Below are 25,129 nucleotides of genomic sequence, written 5' to 3'. Positions count from 1 at the left end.
AACCACGCGGGAGGGGGGGGGGGGTGCAGGGGGACGAAATTAATTTCTCCCCATTGCGTGTACGCACACACATCTTCCAAATGTCAAACTGCAGGTCGTTTTCAAGAAACGTTAAAGGCCAACAGATGGCGACGCTCTGAAACGTATCAAAACCGGTCGAGACTGAGCGAAAACACAAGCAAGTCCTGAAGCATCTTAGACGATGTAACAACAAACAGGACGACCGTGTCCGCTTCCTTCATTTGTACCATTAGGATCCGATTCCGCACAGCGCATCCCGTGGTGGTCCGTCTGACGTCGACAATCTCAGTGATGTGCGGACAGCATGAAGACACAACGCGACAAAGTGATCAAACTCCCGTTGTCCTTTACCTCCATTGTCTTCCATCCACCCCAGTTCATCTTCCTAGGAGAGCAAAGGACTCGGCGTGGAAAAGTAGAACTGCTGTTTATGTGTTAAGTTTCTGCAACGTAGAAACTGCAGTTTCAAAATAAAAGCTTGTATGTAACAAAATAACAGGTGGTCTTTGGACTGTGAAGAATTATCAGTAGCTGTGTTTATTCCCTAATTTGCTGGAGCTCCGTAACCCCCACAGTACAACGCTGCACGCTGGAGCTCAAAGCCGACATAGATTTTATGCAGACAAAGCTTTCAAAAGCTCTCACGGAGCTACGACATGTGAGGTAACTGCTGCGGTAACTCCTACTCCTGCTGCACCCGCAAGAAGACGGACGCTGCGATATTGCAACCAACATTAAAGTGTTTCGCTGTACAACCTGAATGGAAAGCACTTTGCTCCTCCTGAACTCCAGCTTTGAGGCTCGCTGGAGAAGGGGGGGGGCTAGTTGGGAGGCCTCTGAAAGAGGGATCTTTACAGAGTGCTGTTCCCCACGTGAAACCAGGAGTTAAAATGGATTAGTCAGTAACAGCACTTCCATTCCAACAGAAAGTTATTATCATTTTCATTAAAAAATGATTGCTTAATCTAACTAAGTAGGTTTATAATCATGAACGGCTCCATCACCAAGAAGCCTCAGCAGAGGCTGTTCTCCCTGAGGCAGCTGAAGAAGTCCAACCTGCCGAAGACCTCTACACGGCCATCATTGTTCATGCTTTATGATTCCCGATGAGGGGAAACTTTGCGTCAGGGAATATGTTGGAGCTAACAAGAAAAAGTGTGGTGGCTTTACACTCCATGTGGGTAACCAACATCCTCCCTTTTCGACCCCGGCCTGCGGAGCCAAATAAACACCCTGCAGAGGCCACATCTGCCGGTGTACTGTGACTTTGGCCCAGTGGACGCTCTCCTCGGATGAGGCACGCACACGTCCAGCTTAAGTGTGCGTGCGAATGTTTTCAAATGTATCCGTTCGAAAAAAGGTCAAATTCTGAGGCAGCATCAGGTAAGAAAATCAAAGCCACTTGGCCAACCTCTCCGTCCACGGCAATTTAATCCTGATGCCGCAGACACCTGCCTGCACAGCAATTTTCAAAAACAGCAGCAGATCTAATATTAAAAAAAATCCATGATTGGATGCTGGTCAGTAAAATAGCATGAAGTAAATCTCATTTAAAACACCAAAAAGTAACACTCTGCTCATGAAAAAGCAAAAACAACAAATGGGACGACCCGCGTCCACATGTAGGTTAAACATCAGTTCAAAATGTCCTGCGTTGACAAGCCCCTCCCCCATACCTGCCAATCTGTGTGAGATGATGGGGATTAACACTCGTTAATCTCAATTTAGGAATGATTTCTTGAGATTTTGTTGTTTGTTCAAGATCATCAGCATTGGACCACATATGGACCAGCCTGACACATATTTAGAAGTTATGAGGCCGTAGTGAAATAATCTGCTTACTGCCACAGATATTAGAAGGTATCTCAAGATAAATGTCTTGACTCCAATTAAAATGACAACCCACAAACACGTGAAAGACCTAAATCACTTTGAGGTCTCCACTAATCCTGCTCCGTCCCCTACCTGGGAAGACGGCTTCTTATTCTATTCCACTCTGGACACATACTGCCGTCCATCCTCACATCTGAGAGGGATGTGTGAAATGAAACGCTTAAAGGACTTGATTTGTTGGTGTGATTTGAAATGTAATCTCTTTTACAGTCAACGGTCTCCTGGATTCTTTCATTCTGCATTACGGCCCGCTGAGAGATGTTAAGACTTTAATCTCGTCACCCGGCATAGAAGGATCTTGTCCTGCGGGTCACCAAAACATCATATAATGTCCCTCTTGTGACTGGAAGTTACTTTCCCATCTTTTTGTCTGTTTATTTTTGCACTTTTTTTTGTTTTTTGAAAGAATACAAATCAGGACAAATTCCGTTGCTTATTATCGATTTGTTAACTACAACACTGCCAACTTTTCCAATACGCGTTTACAAACTCGTGGTTAAGCTTGATTTTAAGAAAGCACATTAGCATAACCAATAAGCCGCAATATTTCATGTAACGAGTCGCCTCATTTTCGTAATCCTCCCCAGCGGAGACGGACAGGACTGATGAATAAATGAAGTCAGCGGCCCGCCAAGGAAAGGGAGGGGAGGGGGACAAAGCAAAGATTAGGGGGAGTCCATCCTGACCTTATTTCTGGAGGACAACAAACCCGGAGCCCAACACCCCCTCTTTGCCCCCCCCCACACACACACACACACTGGGGTCTCTGCTCTGTTGGCCTGTACGAGCGTTTGCTTTGAATGCTTCTCTATAGAGTTGTCAGGAGTGTCTCCCTCTACAGTCTGGACAGTTTGCTGCTATAAACTAATCCAGCATATACAGTCGTAAACGTTTTCATCTGCCAACATTTGAACTTTTCGACAAAAAATGGGCAAATTATTATTGTTTACAATCCGTGTTTTAGGACGAACCGGACATCACTTACTGCATTAAGCTGTTTATTAATCCACCACTAAATATTACTTACTTCATCCCGGAGGAAAGTATTGAACTTTTCACTTCCATACATTTCAAAACCAAATTAGAAACACAGCTAAGTTTCTTTTTCAACAAAAGGTGCAATGCTGAAATCCTGCAGTTTGCGTCTTCAGCATCACCACAGTGCCAAATGTGCATAATACGCTTACATTCAAGTCAAACACCAACGTTGCATCCGTCAGAATATAAAACCCGCCTAGAAAGAGAGAGTAGTAGATGAAAAAAAAGGGTGGAGTGGCAATAAAAGCACAACAGGGCTGCAGAGAGCAGCCAGAGACACCTTCGGTGCTCCTCGGGGACGCCGCGGGGAGACCTGACACGCTATGACAAAGGAGACAAGCCGGGGTGAGACAAACGCCAGCAGAAGCGCCCTCGTGGAGGAAGCGCGGATACGCGGCAACGATCCAGCACCGGACACGTCTCTGTCGCGCCCTGTCAGCACCGCCGGAGGAGGAGGAGGAGGAGGACGGGAGACGGGTTACACCTCGAGGCCTCCGTTCAGCACAGCGCCGCGCACGGAGACGCCGCTCATCTGCAGAGACTCCACCAGCACGCACAGCGCAGCGCAGCACTGACAGGTTGGGAGGTGATGAAGGACCGGAGGACAAACACAGAGATGGACACGGCGGTCCCCACATTAAAGATGGCCGATTTAAAGGATCATTAAAGTCTACACGGGTCTTATGGGCATCACGTCCATGGTCACATTTCACATTCACTCAATTCTAATTCAAATCCACAGTTGAAGTGAGCTGCTAAAAATCCTTCATTGTTAAATTAAAAAGTGTAAAGTATGATGGACATTTATAAAACAAATGTTTGGCACTTCGGCTTTCTCTCCAAAACGTGTTTTTCCTCCACGGGACTGACCGAGTGACTAATGTGAGGTTGTGTTCCCAGACGCAAAATAAGATATTCTACCAATTGTGTTTTGATTAATGCTTGAAAGGAATCTTCTGTCTGATTCCTGGATAAATAAAATCCCCCAAAATCCAACATGACGTGATGAAGGCACATGTTCGTAACAGGATCAAGTACAGACGTGACTTTTTGGACTTTGCCTGAGAATTGGAAAAAACAAAAACAACTTTGAGATTCCAGATGATTGTCTGCGCAGTAATTCCAGATTACTGTGAGACCGTCTCCTTACTGGACAGTGTGGTGTCCCCCCAGCAGGGCATTTAGCTGATGGGGTCAGACGGCCCACCCCAACACTGTACATCTCCTCTCCCGACCCAACTTAGGTTCCTTCAGCTATCTGGCACCTTGAATAAACAACCCCGCTGAGCACTTTACTGCGAATTGTTGCAGGAACTGCTGTGGCCTTCTGGCTGGAAGCCCAATAGAAGCTAATGTGCAGTGGATCAGTGTAAACCTTGGCAGAACCCCTCGTGTTCTACACACACTCAGGATGCATCCTAATGAGCTTCCTGCTACGTTTTCTCCATCAACACATTCCAGCTGCTCGCCCTTACTCCTTCAGTCCGCACAATGTGTCTGTCTGCGGTGTGGCACTTATGACCGAAAGGATTGAATAACCTTCATTTTAAGGCGGGGGGGGGGGGGGGGGGGGGCGACGTCTTCGTGAGTCCGCTTGCTGCTGAGCCGTCTTACAAAGTGATCTTTTGTGCCCCTTTTTCAATTGATTATGGGTTGTTTGCTGACTCAGAAAGAGAGAGCACCACTCGGGATAATCCCTCCTCGAGACCAACACAAACCGCACACCAGCGCCGCGGGACAAAGGGGTGAGCGGCGAGGGACGGGAATGCGCGGGACTTTGAAAGGAGAAGCGGAAACGCAATTGGTCCAGCGGCAGGGATCGCTTTAGCCCATTTCCAGGAGAAATCCTCCCGTTTGACCCGGGAGGAGGCTCAGCGGCCAGGCTTAGGGATTTACTAATTGTTTTGGTGTTACTCAGCTCGCGGGTGGAGACAAACAGCGTCCGGGGGGGGGGACTGTTGTGCAAGTTGATTACAGCTTGAGTTGATTAAAGTTTGTCGGGACACTGATGCGTAAGAACGGCTTCACAAAGTGACTCACAAAGACCCCAAAAAGACACGGGTCTGAGCGTGAGGTGTTGGCCGGAAGGCGGACAGGGAGCGCCAGCGTTACCTGCCCGCGAGCACAATTAGCATTTCTAACCTCTCCGGACCTTTTGATCCGACATTACAAACACAATTAATTCGTATATTGTACCAGAGATATAAGATACCAAATAAACCAGAAAGTATTATCAAAAATTCAAACATTGCCATTGGTGAATATAATCTAGCCCCTCAAAATGATGTTAAATGTTTAATATTGCCATTAGTACCGTCACAATTTAATGGGTTTCACCAATATTATCAAAGAAATTCTCACATCCCGGACTAATATCTTCCTTTCGAAGCTGTCTGAAAAGGACAAAGGTACAAACTGCGGCAGAGTTGCACCCTGATCAAAGCTCACATGAACATTGAAGATGAAATCAGTGTGATGGTTTGATTTTGGTTCCTCTCTCGCTGGGATTTGTTTTAATCTCCTCTTGCCGATGATCACAGGTGGCGTAAAAAAATGAAACCGCGTTGTCACTAAATCGGCCTCTGATGGAGCAGGAGGCGCCCGCGGCTTACTTACGTCGAACAATCTCTCGATGTACACCTCCTCGTTGACCTTCTCCCTCAGCATGTCCTGTGAGTGACGGACAAATGTCACGTAACCGTCGGCGACGTCCATCCCTGGTTTCTGCAAAGGACAAAAGAGAGACGCTCATCCAACTGATGTCCAAATGTTACTCGACCACGATAAACTGAAATTACTATTAACTCAACTTTATTCATGGGGGCTTACTTTAAAAAGAACTGGATAACAGGTCTCATCTATAAACCGTCAGGTTCGCTGCGTTAAACATGTACTAATATATTTATAAATAATAATAATTAAATAATTAGCTTCTAAGGATTTAGCTTGAAAATGCTGTGGCCGATCCGTCAAATCCTTTTTGTGTTAGTGGATGGAATTAACATTGAGCACCTTTAACTGTACTGTGATGAGTGAAATAAGTCAAGCTGAATAATGATGTAGAATTTGAGGTAACCAACACGGGCCCTGGACATGCTTAGTTGGGTTTGAGTGGCGAGAGCAGATTACAATATTCACTAAGGACGATGTGTTGTTCCCCTTTCTCTTTCTCAACATGTATTATCATTTTAAAGAGGAGATGACGCACTTTGTAAACTGTTTGGTCCTTTTTTCTCCAAATCCCGTCGCTCGTCTAAGTCACAAAGAACTCACGTGCTCACGGTAACTGAACTTAGTTAACACATCTGCAGTGACACTTCTAATGTGTAAATGAGTGTCTTTTCTACCATCCAAACTCTCATTTTGTACATTAACAACACAATTAGCGTGCCGGGCTGGAAGCGGCGACCCCTGCCAGCGAACACAGTGCCCCGCCACATTCACTGACAAGGCATTAATTTAAAATTTGGCGTGTTACTGCAGCCCAAGTGTTGGCAACTAATACAGATCTGATGCGTACAGCCACGCATACACAGACACACGCAAACGCCGCCGCACTGACAGCAGAACGGGCATGTGTTGTAGCACATGGACTCACAATGCGTGCTGCATGGGAGCGAGGCACGGCTGCCTGTCAGTGTCTGGCCACATGCAAATGAATGGACATTTGGGAAAACAGGGGGACATTTGATGTGGAAATATGACGAGCGATGCCATCTGGATTAGGGTTCGACATGTGAAAGCATGGTCAAATATTTGTACATGCGAGAGAAACAAACACACGCAGCACTGGGGAACGTGAGCCGGCGTCTTCCCCAAACAACCAAGTGTTTGAACGATAACCACACATTTGATGGAGGCAATGGTAACATCTCCAAAACAAAAGATGAATGCATATTGTAGTGAGGGAGGGATATATTTAGACTTTGGTTTGCACACATGAAGAGACAGACGGAGAAATGACTCTCACTTACAGGTACATCCACATACTTGGAGGCAGCTTTCACCTTGACATAAAGGAGAGAGAGGTGGGTGAAACAACAGTCAAGTCTCCAGCTGGGGCACTTTTTTGTCAGGACAAAGGCTGCCGTGGTGAGAATGTACAGCCTGTGGATTAGTACCCGCCGAAGTGGCAACAGTGACTCATGTGGTGATTTCAGCTGCAAAAGTGCACCCCGCAAATTCAATAACAGGCCTTTTGGAGTTCCTCGGGACACCAACTGAGGTGTTAAGCTATTTGGTGCTCAGGATTAATTGAAAAAAGGTCAAACCGTAACAACCTTTTCATTATTCATTCAGAATTTCATCACTGAAGTTACAGCTATCAATCCATTTGAATTGTCTCGGCCGAGAACACACCGAAATGGACACCAATGGTTAGCAGGTGTGTTAAAAAGTGATGGCGAGGGTCCATATGGGACCATTTGGGAATGAGAGTAGTCTCATGTACTAATATAGTATTGTTTTAACTCACGGCCATTTGGTCAAAGGCAATATGTTTAGAAGTGTTGGAAGTGTGTGTGTGCTACTTACTGTGAAAGACAGGAATGAAGAGAAGAGTGTTCCCTCATCATACCTGGAGAGCTTAGCTAACACACTTTCTAGGATGACCACAAACTGAGGAAGAGAAAAAGAAGAATTACTCTACATATGTAAATACTACAATAAAACCTCTTCAGTCAGGAAGTAAAAACGTTAGTATCAGTATCACACACTTCCTTTCATTTGTGACTAGTGCTGAAAAATTCAGCCGATGCCTATTTGAATGTGTTTATTCCACCGTGCTGCACTTACAACACGGCTGTAAGTCACATTTTTCACGTCGGCCTAAAACTGTGAATCTCTACTTTTAGAGTCTTTCATCCTCTCTTGTCAGATGACAAGTTTGAGAAAAAACTCAAAGAACAGCTTCACGAATGTGTTCAGCCTCTTTGTTTTCATTTGAGCCACTTTTCGGTTGCTTTGGGTCGCGGTCGCTTAAAGCAGTCGCCTCGTGGACATTGTTTGTTGTCGGTTTCCAGAGGTTCGAGGTTTCTATTTGTCACATACTCAACACAATGTAACAGAAAAACGCTGCGCCTGTTATACATACACGGTACAAATTTCTACTGTGATATGAAGTTTGTACCTTTGCCACTAAGAGCGTAATCATCTCCTTCACCGTCTCTTCAATTAGATCATTGATTTGGGAATGATATTGTCTCTGGAGAGGGAGGGAAACAGAAACATGTCACTCTTCTCGACCACAGGCCGGTACTTTATACTCATCGTGTTCATTTACTGAAACCACATTCTTCAATCTGAGAATTGTTCGTTGTTTGAACTTTGGATGGTACTTCAGGGACTCTGCAGGACCAACTTGTTTGAGAAGATTTCAGTACAAATGTCAGAATAGAAGAAGGCTTCTTGGGCTTCACCCTGGATAAATGCAGTAAGTAATGAACCCAACGGAATCCCATTTGCAGTGACAAGTATGCCAATCAAACCCCTGGGTCGGATATGGAAGGCTTCTAGCAGAATGCTGCGGGGATCAGAGGATTACAGCAGAAACAAACACACATTTTACCAAAGCACACAATTCATCACTTTTATATCATATTTTACATTATCTCTACATTTATTTTTTCATGTTAAAGACCCTCCTGGTTCCCCCTGCTGCCATGGATCACTTCTTCCTTACTGCCAGGAATCATGATGTTTAGCCTTGTAGCACCAACAGGACCGCGGAGGACAACAATACATTCACCGCAACGTCTACCAGTCACTTCTACCACATGTATGTTCAATACCTATATGCTAATGAAAACCAAACATTCCAAGAGGAGGAAGAATACATTTGGATACTTGAGGGTGATATTTCCATTGAATTCTTAGCCACACTTACCCAGTCGCAAACAAACTTTGACAAGATAGAGAGAAGGGAAAGCAGAAAAGCAGATGGATAGAGGTGACATGAAATGATTTGAGTTAAGGAGATACTGAAAAAAAGACAGAAAGAAATCAAAATTGAAAAAGACGTTGCACTCCGATCTGGGAAGGCCATTCAAAACAGAAACATGCATTAAGCCAAACATGATGATTTCCCCCTGAAACAGTCAGGAAGGTGAATTTCCATGCACATACCTCCTGGCCCAGGTCTACGGCACACAGCTTGGCGGTCTGGGCCCTGGCATCCACCATGACGTTGAACATGGTGCAGATGGACTGCGGCACGCGGAAGTCTGTGGCCCGGCTGCTCTTCTGAAGCTTCGCCTCAAACGCCGCCCGTGTCCTTAAAGAAGCACAGGAAGAAACAGGGCTTCAGGATTTAAGAAATACCACAGTATTCTAACAAGCCACTGAGAGGTAGAATATTACTCATTCCACAAGGTATTGCATTTACAACTTGTGTCCATGGAATCCTTTTCTTTCCATCTGAACCTCAGCGTCACGCAGCGCTACCTTCTGTTAAAGATACAAAAGCCTGCTGGATCTCAGTATCTGTACCAGTACTGACCACGAATCCACACATACATGAATGACTGTTTGTTGCTATCAGGCACGTGCACATACTGACAGTATCTTACCGTTTCACACATGATTCAATCATGTCACTGGACATCAGCTTCAGTCGGGTCTCCAGGTGTTTGCTAAACTCCTCCTCTGGCCAGTGGAGATCTCTGATGAAGGTCTGCAGAGCATCCAGCTTCCAGAAGAGATCCTCCGACGTCCCCGAGCCGTTACTGGAGGGGACCCACAGGGGACAATTCAGCGTTCACAGATGAAAAGGGGGCAAACAATGATTTTTGCTCTAAATCAAATGATTGAAATGCTACTTTGTGAGTGTGAGTCGATAAATCACTGGTAAAGGAGAGACGCAGCAGAGTTTTTTTTAGGCAAAAAAATGACAATTACATACATTTGGCAATTTGTATTTAGTCTGTAGACAACAGAAAAATGAAAGAGGAAAGGAACTTTCTCACTGGATGCATTCAGTGTTCCCACCGAGTTGATGAAATCCTGCTCACGTTATTTGTGAAGCAAAGAGGCGTCAAGGACACTGGTGTGAAGCTTTTATCGGCACGTAATATCCAATTTAATCATTTCAACTTTTTGTAAAACCGTGTTGTTTTCCAAGACCCTTTCTGCATTTGAAGCACAGGTTTTTCTTGGTCGGTGGGAACCAAAGTCTGTTAATGCCAACTGAGGAAAAGGGGTCACGCGTTTGGGTAAAGTAGAGGATGTCATCGGGAAAAACGGCTGCTTAACTTCACAAGACCAACACTTCCTTCAACAGCACTAAACTCAACGTAAGCTACATCCACACCACTACGTTTTAGTTTTAAAACCCATTTGTTTTGCTGCGTTTGCACTGAGCATCCACAGCAGGACGAGGTTTCCGAGTACTGAAATCAGACTATTTTGAAAACAGTCACGCCGCGTTGACGCAGATTATGCTGAATCGCCTGTGTGGGCGGAGACTGAACAGAGTTGTGTGGATGTGGCCTTCGTCCTGAACCACAGGGTGGGGGGAACTCAGACACAAAGGGCCCCTCCTTCGCCATCCACCGGCCCCAGCAGGCAGCGGGAAACCAGGCTTCTACAACATCACGGAACTGGGAGAGAAAATTAGGAATGGAAATATTTGAAAAAAATGCATAACCAGCATAGTAGCTGCCACTGAGGTCTTGTTTTTTGTAAGTGTAAATACTGGATGTTTTGCTGGAAACTTCTTTGTTGAAACATGCTACCAAAGTAATGATCATAGAATGCATTGACATCGGTGCCTTGTTGTGCATTTGAGCGTTGCTGTGAGCGCGTCATTGCACAGTTCCTGCTGTCAGCACCGTTGGCCGCTAAATGACAGCTCATCTCTTCGTTAATGTCAGGCACTGTATTTGGAATATAGCCCCTTAAACTCCTCAAATATCTTAGTGTAAGACAAATAATGACAATCCCATCAAATGTCTTTCTATGATCATTATGGTAACACTCCTTTTTTAGGAAGGTGGCCTCCATAACCTTCATTCTCAGTCCAAATGCTTTTTGCATTTTTTCCCGTCCTCCTCCATCCATTTACACGCCCCATGCTGCAGCTTTGGCATGAACGTGGCCTCGAGTCTGTATGTAAGTATGTAAACACCGGACTGCCACCGCTGTGCAAGCACATCCGTGTTTATGGATGCACTCCCCAACTCGGACAGCCAGGTCGGGCTCTTTGAGGCATATAGACAAGCGCAGTCTCTCTGTTGGTAGCTTTTTTGGGGAAGTGAATAAGTTACTGAAGATTAAATTAAAAATTAAAGGCTGAAATGCAGATCTCATCATTTATTTTTAACAATGGAAACTTCAGGACTGCTGTTGTATTTCCTGATGAGGGGCTGGGGATCGATGTGCTGTGGTGACAGCGTCTCACTCTGCAGGATGCTACTTTACACCTCTGCTTCCCGTTTCGGTTCGGTTTTCAAAGTGCTACAGATGATGTGTCAAGTTGGCAGAGATATGCAGTGTGCTTTTAATGATAACGCTCACAGGATCACATACATATTAATAGAAAAAACTTCATTGAAATTGGAAGCTGTTACACATTTTTTCAAACTAATAAGTAACGTGCGATGTGTATTTATTTATTTAAGATGTGGCAAATACACAATCTCAAAAAGTATAGAATATAAACAATCTGTAAAAAAAACTTAACATTTTACTACTGTATCACTTTCTAGTGAGGTTTTTTTTTTGTGCCTTAAATATTTTAGAAAAGCTTTTACTTAAATATTTATATTTCATTTGTTACATTTTGGCATTCATAAACCAAAATTACAAATGTAACAAACTTATTTTAAAACAGCTGCAAAAGTGTCTATCTTGTGTACAAATTAGGATAAACTAATTTAGAATATATACAAAGAAACTGTGTCTGGGCAAGCGGACGTGTTATTAATCCGTTCACGCAATTAATTAACTAACGACAACAATTATTTTATTGCACGTTAAAGCATTTAAAAAAATAATTGGTCAAAAAGGGCTGTTGATTCTCAGTATTTGCTTGGGAAAGACGTTATCGCCTGTCAACAGAAAACAATGACATTTTCATTTTAAATCTCTTCCAGACGGGTTAGTTGATTTAACCAAAGTTATAAATAACCTGCTACACTGAATGTGTGTTTTATTTCTCTTTTTGACTGCGATTCTCCACAAAAATGTGACTTCAAGGTCCCTGCACAGTAAATCCCAGATGTGCACTCAGTGCTGGAACACTTCACCAGCCGCGGCACTTGAATATAGATTAATAATCACAGACGGACAGTCAACACTTACAAATCAAATTATTTTTAAAGTAGCCGATTTTGTCTTTTTGATATGTAAAAGATATGTAAACTGATTTGGTGTTCAGTGCCAGATGCCACGTTCTTGCCAAGAGCGTGTGTGCATGTCCCAGGCGGCACAAGGCTGGTACACACTCTGAGTCAGAATTAGCTGTCATCCAGTCGGGTGCAGAGAAGTTGGGCATTTGTGGGAGGTTAACACTTTGCACTGTTAGATTTGGTACTTTGGGCATTTGGAGATTGACGTTGGGCAGATTGCTTGTTATACTCCTGTGGACAGAAACAGAACAACAGAAAACAGAGATTCTTGATGCAAATAAGTTATAAAAGTGGATTTGGGGAACAAAAACACAACCAGTTTTTCTTTATGGAATGAAGATACTGATGCTATCGGAAGTGATTCCTTGATAATTTTCCAAGTAGTCAGGCTTCAGCACACATCGGACCCTTCCATTGAAAACAGTCCTCCATGTCTCGTGAAGAGAACTCAAGTAGCTTCTCAGGCTTCCATTGCAATATGACTGCTGAACGGAAAGCTGCGCGTTGCCTTACAAAAGCTTGTTTCAGAAAAAGGGAAAGATTGTCTGGCGGACATTGTTAATGACAAATATACTCAAACATATAGATCCTCGTCCATCTCTGGTATAAAATATGACTCAATGTCCTGAATTATTGTAAAGATAGTAACGTGGTTATGGGTCATCAGTACGAGTCAAGTACATAAAGGCCTCCTTACTTGACAGGTTCCCAGGATTCCCTTTGGAAGCCTCTGTGAATGGACTGAGCGATGGACGACTCCATCAGGTCCACATATCGCACCACCAGAGGGGCGTACAAGTCCTGCAGGTGTCTGTGGAACTTTCCGTTGCACAGGTTATCTGAAGGAGGCCGCGTGAGGAGGAAATCAGACACGTAAGTGACAAAGCAAACGCAGGCACAGACAATGATTACTTGTGTCCTGACAGTCTTCTTTTAGAAGGGGATCAGCGTGTCAGCATTCAGCGTTATTTAGTGACAACACATAGAAAGTATCGTGTGATCCAACCAATTATTTGAGTTAATGTCCTTCCACATTAAACATTTGTCTTCTTAAACATGTGGTATTTATTTTGTATTTTCACTTCTCTTCTTCTGTCTTCCGTACATTTAACAGTTTCTTTGCCAGTTACTGCCACCTGTTGATGAGTGGAATGGTGTGAAACCATATAGACAGAAATGTGCAAAGAGGAACGTGGCACCACGAAAACAACTCCTCTTCAAGCCACGTTCTCATTTATTTTCGGCCCTTGAAATTCTTGTTTTGCACCATTACACGTCACCAAGTTATGCCGTCTCAGTAAATGGACTGTCTTCTGTTTACTGAAAGCTGTTTAAAACTATATGGCATCATTCACCCTTTCATACCCGACCACACACTGATGACAGGAACTCCTATACCCAGTGACACCTGTCCATCAGGAAGTTCCACTGCCTTCACACACCACAGGCACGGCTAAGCTATTTGGTATAAGGTGTCTTGCCCAAGGACACATAGACTACCGGGGACAGGGATGGAACCACTGACCCTCGGATTGAAGGACGACCACTGAGCCAAAGTGACGGCGAGTGCGGAAAGTGTTCGGTGGGTCAATAAATCATATTATCAGAAGGTGCCTACAGATCTTGCGAGCTGCCATTCGGATGATGGGAACGATATTCAGAGGGAATCAGCTTGTTGCAAAATACCCAACTGACATCGGCATCTGACAAAGGAACCTGCCACAGAACACTTTTCGCACTCGGCGCTACTGCTAAGCCACTCTTGTGCCGTTCTCATCCCCAAGCAAAAAGGTAGAAATGAAACACCAAAGGACGGTTTACATTTTGAACTACCTTGACATTTACAAGTACCTTCATCCTGTCAGACTTTACTGAACAGACACATGTCTGATCTGATTAGTAGAGATATCCATATAGGCTTGGCATTACAGTTCATGTTTCACTCACGCTTCATGTGTTGTAAAACCCTTAATGTGCATGTTGTGTCTCAAAATAATTTTGAAAGGCAGCGAGACAAATAATAACTGTGCCGATGATAAACGATGCCAGAGAAGTGTTTGTGGCGCTTCGTTAGCAGGTGCGGCCGTTTCAATCTTTCTAGAGAAAAGAACGGAGTCTCGGGGTATTTCTAAATCCAACCCGTCACACACATTTCCCCAAGTCTCCGCCGGCTCCCAACTGGTAAAAAGGCAACACTGACAAAGACCACAGGAGATAAAATGGAGGCCAGTGTGTGCTAATGTGATGCCTCACGGCTCCATGCAGTGTCTGCTTTTCCTCTCCCCCTCTCTCTCTCTTTGTTTTTCTCTCCCCCTCTGAGCATGTATGTGTTTGTGTTTGTGTGTGTTGGCATTGAAGTCAAGGTCGATGATACACAGTAGGTGCAATGTTTGCTGTGTTCCCTGATTACCACGCTCCCAATTAGCCACTTCAGCGGCTGCTGTCCACTTGAATGTGTTGTGTCCAGGAGTGTGTTCGCAGGGCTCGCCGTGGCCCAGCTACCACTGCTTTAGACCTCATTAGCTCCTGGGATGGCAGCCCGACTTTGGCGCCTGTCTACTGCTAAGGCTATTTACTGCTACAAAGTGCACAGCCGTGGGGCAACAGCGCAGATGACCTTCTGTGGAAAAGATGTCCCCATGATATTACGCTTTTCTTTACTTCAAGTGCCCCGCTTGATACACTGAGCGGGCGGGGAGGTCCCTGCTAGGCCTTAGGTCGGTACTGGAGACCCTTGGACGTTACTGTGTTGCACAATCACTCCCATTTTTATGCATCAAAACTGCAAGTTCGAGGGAAGTGCGCACTCCTCCGCCAAAAGAGGAACCACGGGTGACGTACAGTAGTGGAAGGCAGCACTGGCATCCACCGCTTACACTTACACATAAAAGCTCATAAAAAAATGTACTTTTGATGAATTTTTGGTAGTTGACTTCGGCTAACCTAACTAACCAAGACTAACCAAGTAGCACAAAGGCTAACCCGGTAACGTAGCACAGAGGCTAAGCTAACAGCACAGAATAGGTAGCACCGATTACAGTTATAGATTCATCTGTAACTGACAATAGTACTAATAGCGGTATTTCTCTTCATTAAGTGATGTTTGCTAATAATTGGAGTAACTGGTTGTTTTAGAAAGTTAGTTGTCATAAAAAATGTATTACTTTAAATAAAATAGGGCTAAATATTTCCCCAAAATGATGTGATGGGAAGTGTTGTTTGGTTGCGTTAACCATGTGAATAAATTAACTACGTTAGTAGCAGATAAGGACAATGTAGGAGTCACAGTGTGGTTTATCCTGGCCTCTGTTACCTCTGCCTTGTGTAGCTATGTCCACTGCAATGCACTTCAATTGCCATTTCAACACAATTGACAATATGTAGCAAATGAGAAGGTGGCCAATTTGATGACACTAACAAGTGAGCATAACGAGATATTTGCAGTAATGTCCATCCTGGCAAATAAATGGACCACTCTCTGCCTTCTCCTTGACGCCCGAGCGACACACTGAAAAGGGGAAGCATTCCCTGGAGACAATTAGCGCCCCTCAGATCGGCTCTGCATTGTGAACACTGAAGTGTTTCCTTTACAGGACCACGGACAGCTCAGCAGTGTTCCCGCAGGCAAGTGCATGCAGTTCATTAGAGAGATGACTGGCCTACAGCAACCAGCAACAAGACCTGACTATTATCTTCAATCAGACACTGGCTCTGCTCACACACACACACACACACACACACACACACACACACACACAGTTCAGGACGTACACGCGCTGCAGGCCCAAAGCAGACAAGGATTTCAGAGACATTTGAGGGATGTGGAGGATGCAACAGCAGCTGTAAATCCTTTTTTTTTGTGTTGTGCTGAAACCAAAACGAAATCAAGTTTGCAAATAATGATACTTAACTTCTTTACTGTTTTAAATGGTACATAATGCCATTCAATTATCAAATGCATGTGTTTATGATATGGAATCATTTTATGTTAATCATTCATATTGGCAAGTGGATAATTTGACTTTCTCTTCCATTTAAGGCTTCATCCGCAGTGCCTAATCACTCCGTCGCTAATCAAACCAGTACAGAACCTACTGAAACAGCTGGCAGTCACTCCTGTTCCCATGCTGACGTTCAAATAGGTTTTTTTATTAGCCCTGGAACTCACAGTCCATCCTCAGGAAGTCATTGAGCAGCTGGAAGAGGGGGAAACTGTCCCAGCTGTCCGGTGGCTGAACCTCAAGCGCTGCATCCATGTCGGCCGAGTAGAGGCACAGGAAGGTCTCGGCATGCTCCACCATCAGGTCTGACCACCACGCAAAGGCCTGCAGACGGGGAGAGGGAGAGACAGAGAGCAAAGGGAGACACGCGGTGGCGGGAAATCAACAGGGTGAGATTGAAAGAGAGAAGAACAATTGGACAAAGATGTGTGAGTGTTCCCTAGAGGGCAAACCGTTTCACTGCTAACTTTAATCTTATTTACCACGCCGGCCGACAATGTACCGTAACTCCACTGATCCTTTGCAAGTGTTATTGCCTCTCTCTCGCTCATTTCTTTTACCGTACGAAATCAAGTTGTTGCCACCGCCTGATCTCTGGGGAGGTTTTCTTCGCGACTCAAAGCAGTAAAAACAGCGCTTGGGCACGGAAAATCCCACACTTTTCTGCTGGCCCACTGAGGACACAGCAGCAGCTCCTTGACAGGCTTGGCAGGGAGCTACTTAAACACTCACCCACAGCTCCTTGTGCCAGTCAATCAGAAGAAAGGAGCTAGCGAGCTGCGTCGCGCTCGTATCCCCCCATTGAGGCGACGCAATGGAGTGACTGTTAGGACTGCGCTCTCTCATGCACATCAAAAACACTCACTTTCCTCCATGCACCCGCACTCTGGCCAGGCCTCTTTAGATGGACCCCTGAGGAACCATGGAATTTGCTCATTCACATCAAGCTTTCAACGCTGTAATGTGAATGTACCCATGGGTTTCGTGGTGGTGGAAGGGGAGGGGGCATGCACTTGCCATGGGAGCCTGTAGCATTGGCTATAGGTGTGTGCTGGTTTGCAGAAAGGTCCATCTCACCAGTGCCAATCATGTAATCATCACTTTTACATTAGGTAAATAAGTGGTCAAATAAAAACATGTAGCCCACCAAGCATTTCAAAAGAACTTCACCAACTTCGGGGGCGATTATCAAATCTTCAGGGCCTTTCAGTCTTTTTTTGACTCCAACAAATTCCTGTGATCTTGAATAAGGTTCTACTGTATAAAGAGCGTCAACCTCGAAGCAGGAAGCAAGTTGGGAGGATGGATCAACGGAGGTCCCACGTGAACCCCACGCTGTGATTAAGTCCATATTTCAGGACAAGTGCAAAAGAAAGACTCGAGGAAAGAATCAATCAACGCAAACTGGTTGGTTAAAGTTACACACTGAACATGTCATGTGGCAGTGACGTAGATTGCCAGAAACCATAATGTGTAACTTGAATTGATAACCAGTAATTCGAGGCTCTGGCGAGCTACAATGTGAGCAACGACTTTCAGAGATGGAGAAAAAAATAATAGTGGATGAAGACAAGCCCTGGTTTTGGGTTTATTTAGGGAGCCATTTGCTACGATAATTCCGCCCTACACAACGGTCCTTACAGACAACGGTACCACTTATCTGGCGACAGTAAAATGCTGTATGTATGGGACTATGAACATACATCTTTTGACTAAACTGTAGATCATGTGCATAGGTTGAATGTCGTAATTGACAGTGCTGAAGTACATGATAGGCACACAATAAGGCTTGTAAATAAAATGAGCAATAACCAGCTTTAGAGCCACACAAGTAAAAAGTTAATACAAGTACATTGAATTCTGATATGCTTAAGTTCTGAATGTTGTTTTCATTCTGAATTGACCAAAACACAAAAGGAATTGATACCAATACGCACTCTGGCGTGAGTCTAACGCTGGTTGGAATTGGTAAACCAATGTGCTCACGTTATTTGTGCAGCAGTGCATTTCATTGAGAGATCATGTCATCTCTGATCACCCAAAAGCATGCCTCGCATTTCCTCCATTGCGTGTGCTGAAGGATCCAATGGAGACAAATGGGTTCCTTTAAGGGAAGGAAAGGTGACACAACACCTTCTCCTCAAAAACAAGTCACAGAGTTGTACGCGAGAAAATACATTGCAAAAAATCACAACTCTGCACTTTGCTTTCTCAGAACGGCACTTCAAATGCTCAAAAAAAAAAAAATCATTGTTAAGGGTGCTTGTTTCTGTTCTCTATCACCAAAGGCTTTTGCTAGCTTGGAAGCTAAAAAGCATTGGCAAAGAGCACTTGATTAGCAGTGACCACAAGCCAAAAGGGGTTCCTGGTCATTGTTGAGTAGGGAAAGAATAATGATCCACTACAGCGCATCATCAAGTGCATGCACAGAATGTACAGAGCGGGTCGGGTAGAAGACAGAGCGTATGGCACTGGGACAATCAACGTACCTCTTTTCCCTGTTCAAACATTTCCCCGAAAACCAAATGAATCATTGAAAATAAAAAGCAGAGAGGGAATAAGTCAGCTTTGAATAAGGAGTTGCATTAGTGTAGACAGCACAGCAGTCACAGGAAGCTGCTAAAAAGAGAGGATGGATTAAAGCTGTGTAAATTCAGGTTTTCCCTTCGCCTTGATCATCAGATGCTGTGGATTCTACAATTTTAATCTGAATAAACATCAAATCTTTCCTTTTGTGGCGCGAACACCAAGCTTTGCACGGATGCTTCTTGCCTACATTTTTATTCCCATAGTGGTAATTAACAAACTTCCTTCCACTTTTGTGTCAGAAGACAACACATTTCATGTTTTGGCTGCTGTTTGTGTGCAGGTGGATATCACAGTGAATTCATTACTGCAAATAAGTTATTTAAGAAGTATTTTGCAATAAAAGAGACACATTTTCTTCATTTTCAGATGACTGAATGAGGTAAATATGTTCCAAAACCCAAACCAGCATCCTGCATACTACATACTCAATCCATGTGCCCTCCTTTACACTGAAGTATGCTCAAACGACGGGCCAGGTCCGGTGTCAATTTACCACGCCAGTAGCTCCATCACATCTTTGCAGAAAACATTGCAGTAAATCATTTGGATTAACTTTGGTCATCTTAACATTTCCTTTGTTATAACAGTCAGTTACAGAGTTACAACAGCTCTCATCCCGCCTCTGACATCTAAAAGGATTGGGAGTGGGAGAAGGTCAATATTTAGAGTGAGCGCAGGTCTCGTACTTCACCAATAACATCTTTATTACACAAAGATCACGTGCAGTGCTGCGCGGTGTAAATGCTCCACGTCCTCAGCTGTACATCATGCTTACTGTTGAGCAGTAATGAGGTTCATGATATCAGCAGAGGGACAAACCTATTAGCCGGTTTCAATCAGGGCCACTTGTACCGTCTCCTTAAAGGCCAAACGATCACCGCTCCAAACCAGCCCGTGTGTGTGTGTGTGTGTGTGTGTGTAGATGCACTGACCTCAGCATGGTGTTCCTCATTCTGCTGAAGCACCTCAATCACCAGCTCGGCGAGACGAATATTGTCCTCCAGTTTTTTAGCAGGGGTGACTAACCGGCCTACGTTCTCTGGAGCACAAAGATCAAAGGTCAACGCCAACGGCAGAGTCTGACCTTCTTCCTGTCCCTTGTTACTACTGAATGCATGCAACCCAAAGATTATAAACGGAGATATAAACGAGTGTATTGCTTCACTCAGTGCCCAGCGTGCATGTTAAACACTGCATTAAGTCGCTCCCATAATGTGGGTGTAGCTGTAGAAGCTGAGCCTAAAACACAAGGTCTCGGCCGTATTCCAAATACAGGCACGAAATACCGACGTCATAATTAGGGCTGGAGATAAAGACTGCCATGTGTTTGTGGCCTCCTGAATATAAAAGCTTAAATAAAACAAAAGGAGTTTGAAGGGTTTAGTGGCATCAAGCGGTGAGATGGATTTAGAACATCGGTCACTTCTGATTATTAGACTCAGGAATAATAAACAGCATTTAGCGGCTACATTGTGAAGCGCAGGCTGTGTACACACTGTAAAGCCCTCTGAGGCAAATTCGTAATTTTGGGCTGTTCCAAATAAAATGAATTGAGTTGAGATGAATTCTTCTTCTGTCGCTTTAACATTAAAACGCAAAACAAGTCACCTTCTAAACGGCTTAGAAACATTCTTAGTTTCAGGTGAAAGTACACGTGTGAACAATCGTGCACACGGCTCCTCACTGCTGGTCAGATTCTGGTTATTGAAATCATACCGGAGTTAATAGATACCGTGTTGCATACAATCGAAAGTATGCAACACCTTGTATGAAGCCGCAATCACAGTTCTAGGATCATTGCATCTTTACAATCAACACATGGGAGTGCTGCAAGGCTCGTGGTGGTGACGGTCCATATTATGCAGTGAATGATGTACATTTCTGTCACTGTGACGGGACAGTGATGATGTCATCCAGAGGAAACATGTGCGTGATGAGGGATGCAAACATCATGTACATTGAACAGTCATCATGCAGCAGTGTTGTGTGACGTCGTACATCTGAACGCACAGTCCGGTTGGTTAGAATGAACTTAAACTGCAATGCAAACCTCTTGTCTTTTATGATTTGACCTGCGAGAGGGTTGAATTGATACCACATCCAGAGAATGTGCCGTTTTATGATGACGTTCGATGTTTGCAAGAGTGGTTGTCAGAAAGGTGCAAGCAGCAGCACCTCAGCGGGCCGAGGGACAGGCCCGTTTTAAACGGGTCTCGAACACAGCAACATAGTGAGTGTGTCGTGATCCCGTTTAACACCAGCAGCATCCTCCCGCTGGAAAAGAACAGCCACAGTGCTGCGCGGGGTTTGGAAGTGGCCACGTCAGAGTCAGCACTGGTTTCAGCGGGGGACAACACAGCGCGCTGATGCAGCGTCGCCTGCTGTCATGCTAACATGGCTGGAAGCTTCCGCAGAATGGGACTTGTGCACCGGCTCAAAGGGGCCGACTGTTTGGATCTAGCAATGTGTGTCAGCTTTTATGGCAGAGTATAAACGTGTACTTTTGGTAACAAAAAGAACTTTATTTTTCTTACATGAATTAAAAAAAAACATTTGATCAGCGTGGCAAGTGGACAGAATCATGTCACTGTGAGACAAGACAGCTCAAGTCGTGGCTTTTCATCGTGAACTGTTTCTCTGGAATATTTGACTTTTCTTGACTCTCTTTTTTTTTGGTCTCCAATCCAGAAAAGAAAACTAAAATACTTTAAATGTCACCTGCATGTAAACAGTGTTTTCCTTCACAGTTGTATCTATAAACCTCTGTGAAGCTTGTGTGGTAGTAACAGGGTCTACGGTCGCATGCTTTAAGGCAGATGTACAGAGGTTATACAGGAAAACGTCACCTGGATCCTTCAGATTGTTCTCAGTAACGGTCGATTTGTTTAAAGTATGAATAGAAGGTAGTGAGAGGTGGTAAAGAAGAAAAAGTTATTCAATACATGATAAAAGCTATTCAAATAGTTGTAATAAATGCCATTAGTGTGGGCATTTGACTGTGGAAGTATTCAAAGAGGTTTCACTCGGGCAATAAGAGGATGTGGGGTCTCGTCTGAATGTACCGTGATCTTAAACACTCAAAAGGTTTTACACACAAGCAAAGTAAAAATGCATTCAAGTCGCAGACAGACAGGTGGTTTGGGAAGGACAAAAAACAAGCTCAGAGAAAGATTAGAAAAGAGGTTTTGGTGGCATCGCAACAAATTGAGCTTGAAACAAATCAAAATGCTGTAACTGTAGACTTTACAGACGTAAATAAAAAAGATACAAACAAACTAAAGGACTTCGGGGACGACAAAAAGGTGAGTTTGCTTGTTGTTGTTGCCGTGCGTCCCGGTGGTGCAGGAACAGAAGGGTGCAGAAGGGCTGGGGAGGAGGAAGGTACTCACGAATGGTTAAATCCATCACTTGAGACGCCAAGCAGAAGACAGGATGCTCATACATCTCTCTCTTTTTCCCTACAGAGGAGAGGGACGATACCGAGGCATGCAAGAGGCCGGGGTCAGAGAGACGAGCACACAGGGCACCGGGGTTCGACCAATGAGAGGCCTTCAGGGCCCGTACCTGCATCCTCTGTGCTGCTGTTTAACATCTCACAACCTCACACGTGCCATCAAAGCATATTCATGTATCAATGTTCAATTAAATCCAATCTAGAATGTGTTTTATCAAAGGTGCAATATGTTTCATTTCATATTATTTAACATTATCTAATAAGAAATATAATTATTATTAATATAATGATCTTCGCATTTTCAAAGGTCCTGATATATGTTTATTCCTATGATTCCTAGCACATCATTAGGGAATAATTTCAGTTAGTGGCTTCGTGTAGTAGAACATCAAGCATTTTTTAAGGGAAAACAAACTTCTTTGGGAATTTAAAAAGTAATTACATAAAATGACATGTAGAAACTACTATTGGTTTCCACATGATCATATATGTTACAATGATAGATAAAAACAATTCATTAGTTAATTCATTTAGACTACATATGCTACCTTTTGAGAGCTAACAAATATGTTTTCATAAAAATGCCATAATCCATTATCCATAATTTAAATTCCTGAGCCAAACAACTAATCTAAACTAATTGAGGCTGCTGTGAGTTGGGGAAAGGTAGCCGAGCTCTGGCAAGTTGGCAGATGTTGGCAGATGGCCTCATACAAGGGTTCAATCAGACTGTCCGCGGCTCGGAGAGATTAACCATTCGTTCTGCCAGGCAGAGGTGAATCGCTTCTACCAGTGTAAACGAAAACAGTTCTGGGGATATTTAACAATCACAACAGAGAAACTGAGGTTGAGGTTCCAATGAGGTGATAGACATTGTCTTGAAATGATCAATCTTAAATATTGATTTGACTACCAGCATATTAGGTGATCTGGCCTGAACACAACCAAACACTACTTGGCTTTGATCAGCAATGGTATCAGTTAGCATTTATATTTATTACAGTTTTTAAGGTAAAGAGGGACAAATATGACATAATGTACTTGTCAGAAAGAGAAAAATGCTTGACCCTCTTTTTGGTGATATTATTCTTTTTAATAGAAAAATTTTGGTGATTAACCTTTGACAGCAATTCTATTCAAATTGATTTAAAAACAAATGAGTGGAACTTGTTAACATCAGCACTTGTGAATCGTTCACAATGGAGCATCGATACCGTCTTTTTGGAACATTTAAAGCCTTGAAACTTTTAGAAAACACCAATAGTTTCAGTGTCTAACGCTGCGTCTCAAAAGGCTGCTACTCACAGAGAAGGAAACAGGAGAGAAATTTGGGGAATTGTCGTATTTTTGTAAACACCCGAAAAAAAATCTGACCTAAATGGGACCCGGTGAGGTCTGCAAAATATTTATGATTCCTACTAAAGAAAAACCCTGAACTGCCACAACAAGCAGTCCCATTGTGTCTGTTTTAAACAGCAGCAAATGACAAGAAGCAAAAGCCAATAGACAAGGAAAAGAGAGGAAGTGGGAATGAGAATAGGGAATAGACGGATCGTCACTTCAACTACCGGGGAGGTCAAAGTGGGACACAGCTAAGAAGAGGCTGAGGCATGGGGGCACCAAGTCAGCATACGTATTGAATTGAATGCATTTTTACTTACTGTAGACTACATTTGCTACTAGCATAAGCTGAAGATAAAGCAAAATGGTGTTAAAAAAAAAACAATCAGGCCATTGAGAACATGTGACAAGGAAGAAATTAGGTTGGGCTTTGATTTGAATTTCTGAATTGAAACTTCAACGCAAAAATGTAATCTTAAGTATTGTATAGCTGCTTCGTTCTCTATTAAAATGCACATCTGTTGCAACCAGCTGTGTATCAGTTGTATAGAAGGCAACGCTAAGCCAACCAAGGCTGAGGTCAATTGTCATTTAAAACAAATAATTAGTGAATAGGGTTTTTTCCCAAAGTCCAATAATGCTTTAGAGATTAGAATTGTACTGGATGCAAAAAGAAATTCCCCTCCGAGCGCGGCTAAGATAAACTTGGCTGACCATGACGTCTACACACCTCGTCCTGGGAAAACTCCACTTCCTCAGGTGATTCATCGGCGTTTCTCATTGGAACTTCATCGTCACCTTGCTTGTTCACATTTGTAGAACATGCATACTACTTTTGAAAGACTCTCCCACAAAGTTCTGTTAGCTTGTTTCACTGACAACCACCTGAAATAGGCCCATTTCATAAGCTCCGCCCCGCTGGGTTTAGAACACGTCACTGCACTGTAACAGGGAACACAAAAGAGCAGCGACTTACCTTCCAGTTTGGCGTACTCCGACAGGCGCTGGTAGTTGACCAGAGCTGCCTGCTCCAGACACTTACGGATCACAGCCTTGACTTCCTCTTGAGGAACCGGAGTAACGATATCCTTCATCAGGACCTACGAAGGAAACACGCAGCAAAAGTACGGTCAGCGGACGGCAAATGCATATTATTGCAAGTTAAACTTTGACAAACGTCGGCCGGACGGATTATTCTAGCAGAAGGATTTTCTGCCGCTTTTTCAGAAGATGTATTGGCGTTTTTTTAAAGAGCTATAGGGAAAGGTGGTTTCACAAGGGAAAACGAAGAGGAACGGGACAATGGAGGAGAACTTTAGAAGCCACTCACCCTTTCGAGCAGCGACAGAGTTGCTTTCAGCGCTCCCTCTGGCCGCCCAAACGGAAAGCAGTACCTGGAGATGGGATTTTACGTGTGAAGTCCAGCTCGGCCTGAGATCGGCAAACGG

The 25,129-nt window shown here is 43.9% G+C and overlaps 1 protein-coding gene across 19 annotated transcripts in view; it reads right to left on the bottom strand.

Annotated features, from left to right (window-relative positions):
- cadpsa (Ca2+-dependent activator protein for secretion a) overlaps window positions 1–25,129 on the bottom strand; it is an 86,313-nt gene that overhangs the window by 14,576 nt on the left and 46,608 nt on the right. For 4 of the 19 annotated variants that reach the window (XM_078092329.1, XM_078092336.1, XM_078092330.1 and 1 more), the window contains 14 exons: window positions 25,012–25,075; window positions 24,658–24,781; window positions 22,276–22,344; window positions 19,819–19,925; window positions 16,465–16,621; window positions 12,994–13,135; window positions 12,393–12,527; window positions 9,519–9,674; window positions 9,076–9,223; window positions 8,837–8,851; window positions 8,081–8,155; window positions 7,486–7,569; window positions 6,927–6,959; window positions 5,569–5,676 (listed from right to left, as the gene is read on the bottom strand). In XM_078092329.1, coding sequence (XP_077948455.1) covers window positions 5,569–5,676; window positions 6,927–6,959; window positions 7,486–7,569; window positions 8,081–8,155; window positions 8,837–8,851; window positions 9,076–9,223; window positions 9,519–9,674; window positions 12,393–12,527; window positions 12,994–13,135; window positions 16,465–16,621; window positions 19,819–19,925; window positions 22,276–22,344; window positions 24,658–24,781; window positions 25,012–25,075 — 1,417 coding nt within the window. The remainder of the gene's footprint in view (window positions 1–5,568; window positions 5,677–6,926; window positions 6,960–7,485; window positions 7,570–8,080; window positions 8,156–8,836; window positions 8,852–9,075; window positions 9,224–9,518; window positions 9,675–12,392; window positions 12,528–12,993; window positions 13,136–16,464; window positions 16,622–19,818; window positions 19,926–22,275; window positions 22,345–24,657; window positions 24,782–25,011; window positions 25,076–25,129) is intronic. The other 15 variants (XM_078092338.1, XM_078092345.1, XM_078092339.1 and 12 more) reach the window with 7 other exon arrangements.

The sequence above is a fragment of the Gasterosteus aculeatus genome, chromosome 17 (genome assembly GCF_964276395.1).
Source record: "Gasterosteus aculeatus chromosome 17, fGasAcu3.hap1.1, whole genome shotgun sequence".
Lineage (NCBI taxonomy): Eukaryota > Metazoa > Chordata > Actinopteri > Perciformes > Gasterosteidae > Gasterosteus > Gasterosteus aculeatus.
Note: the sequence above shows the minus strand (reverse complement) of the source record. Positions and strands in the feature narration are given on the sequence as shown.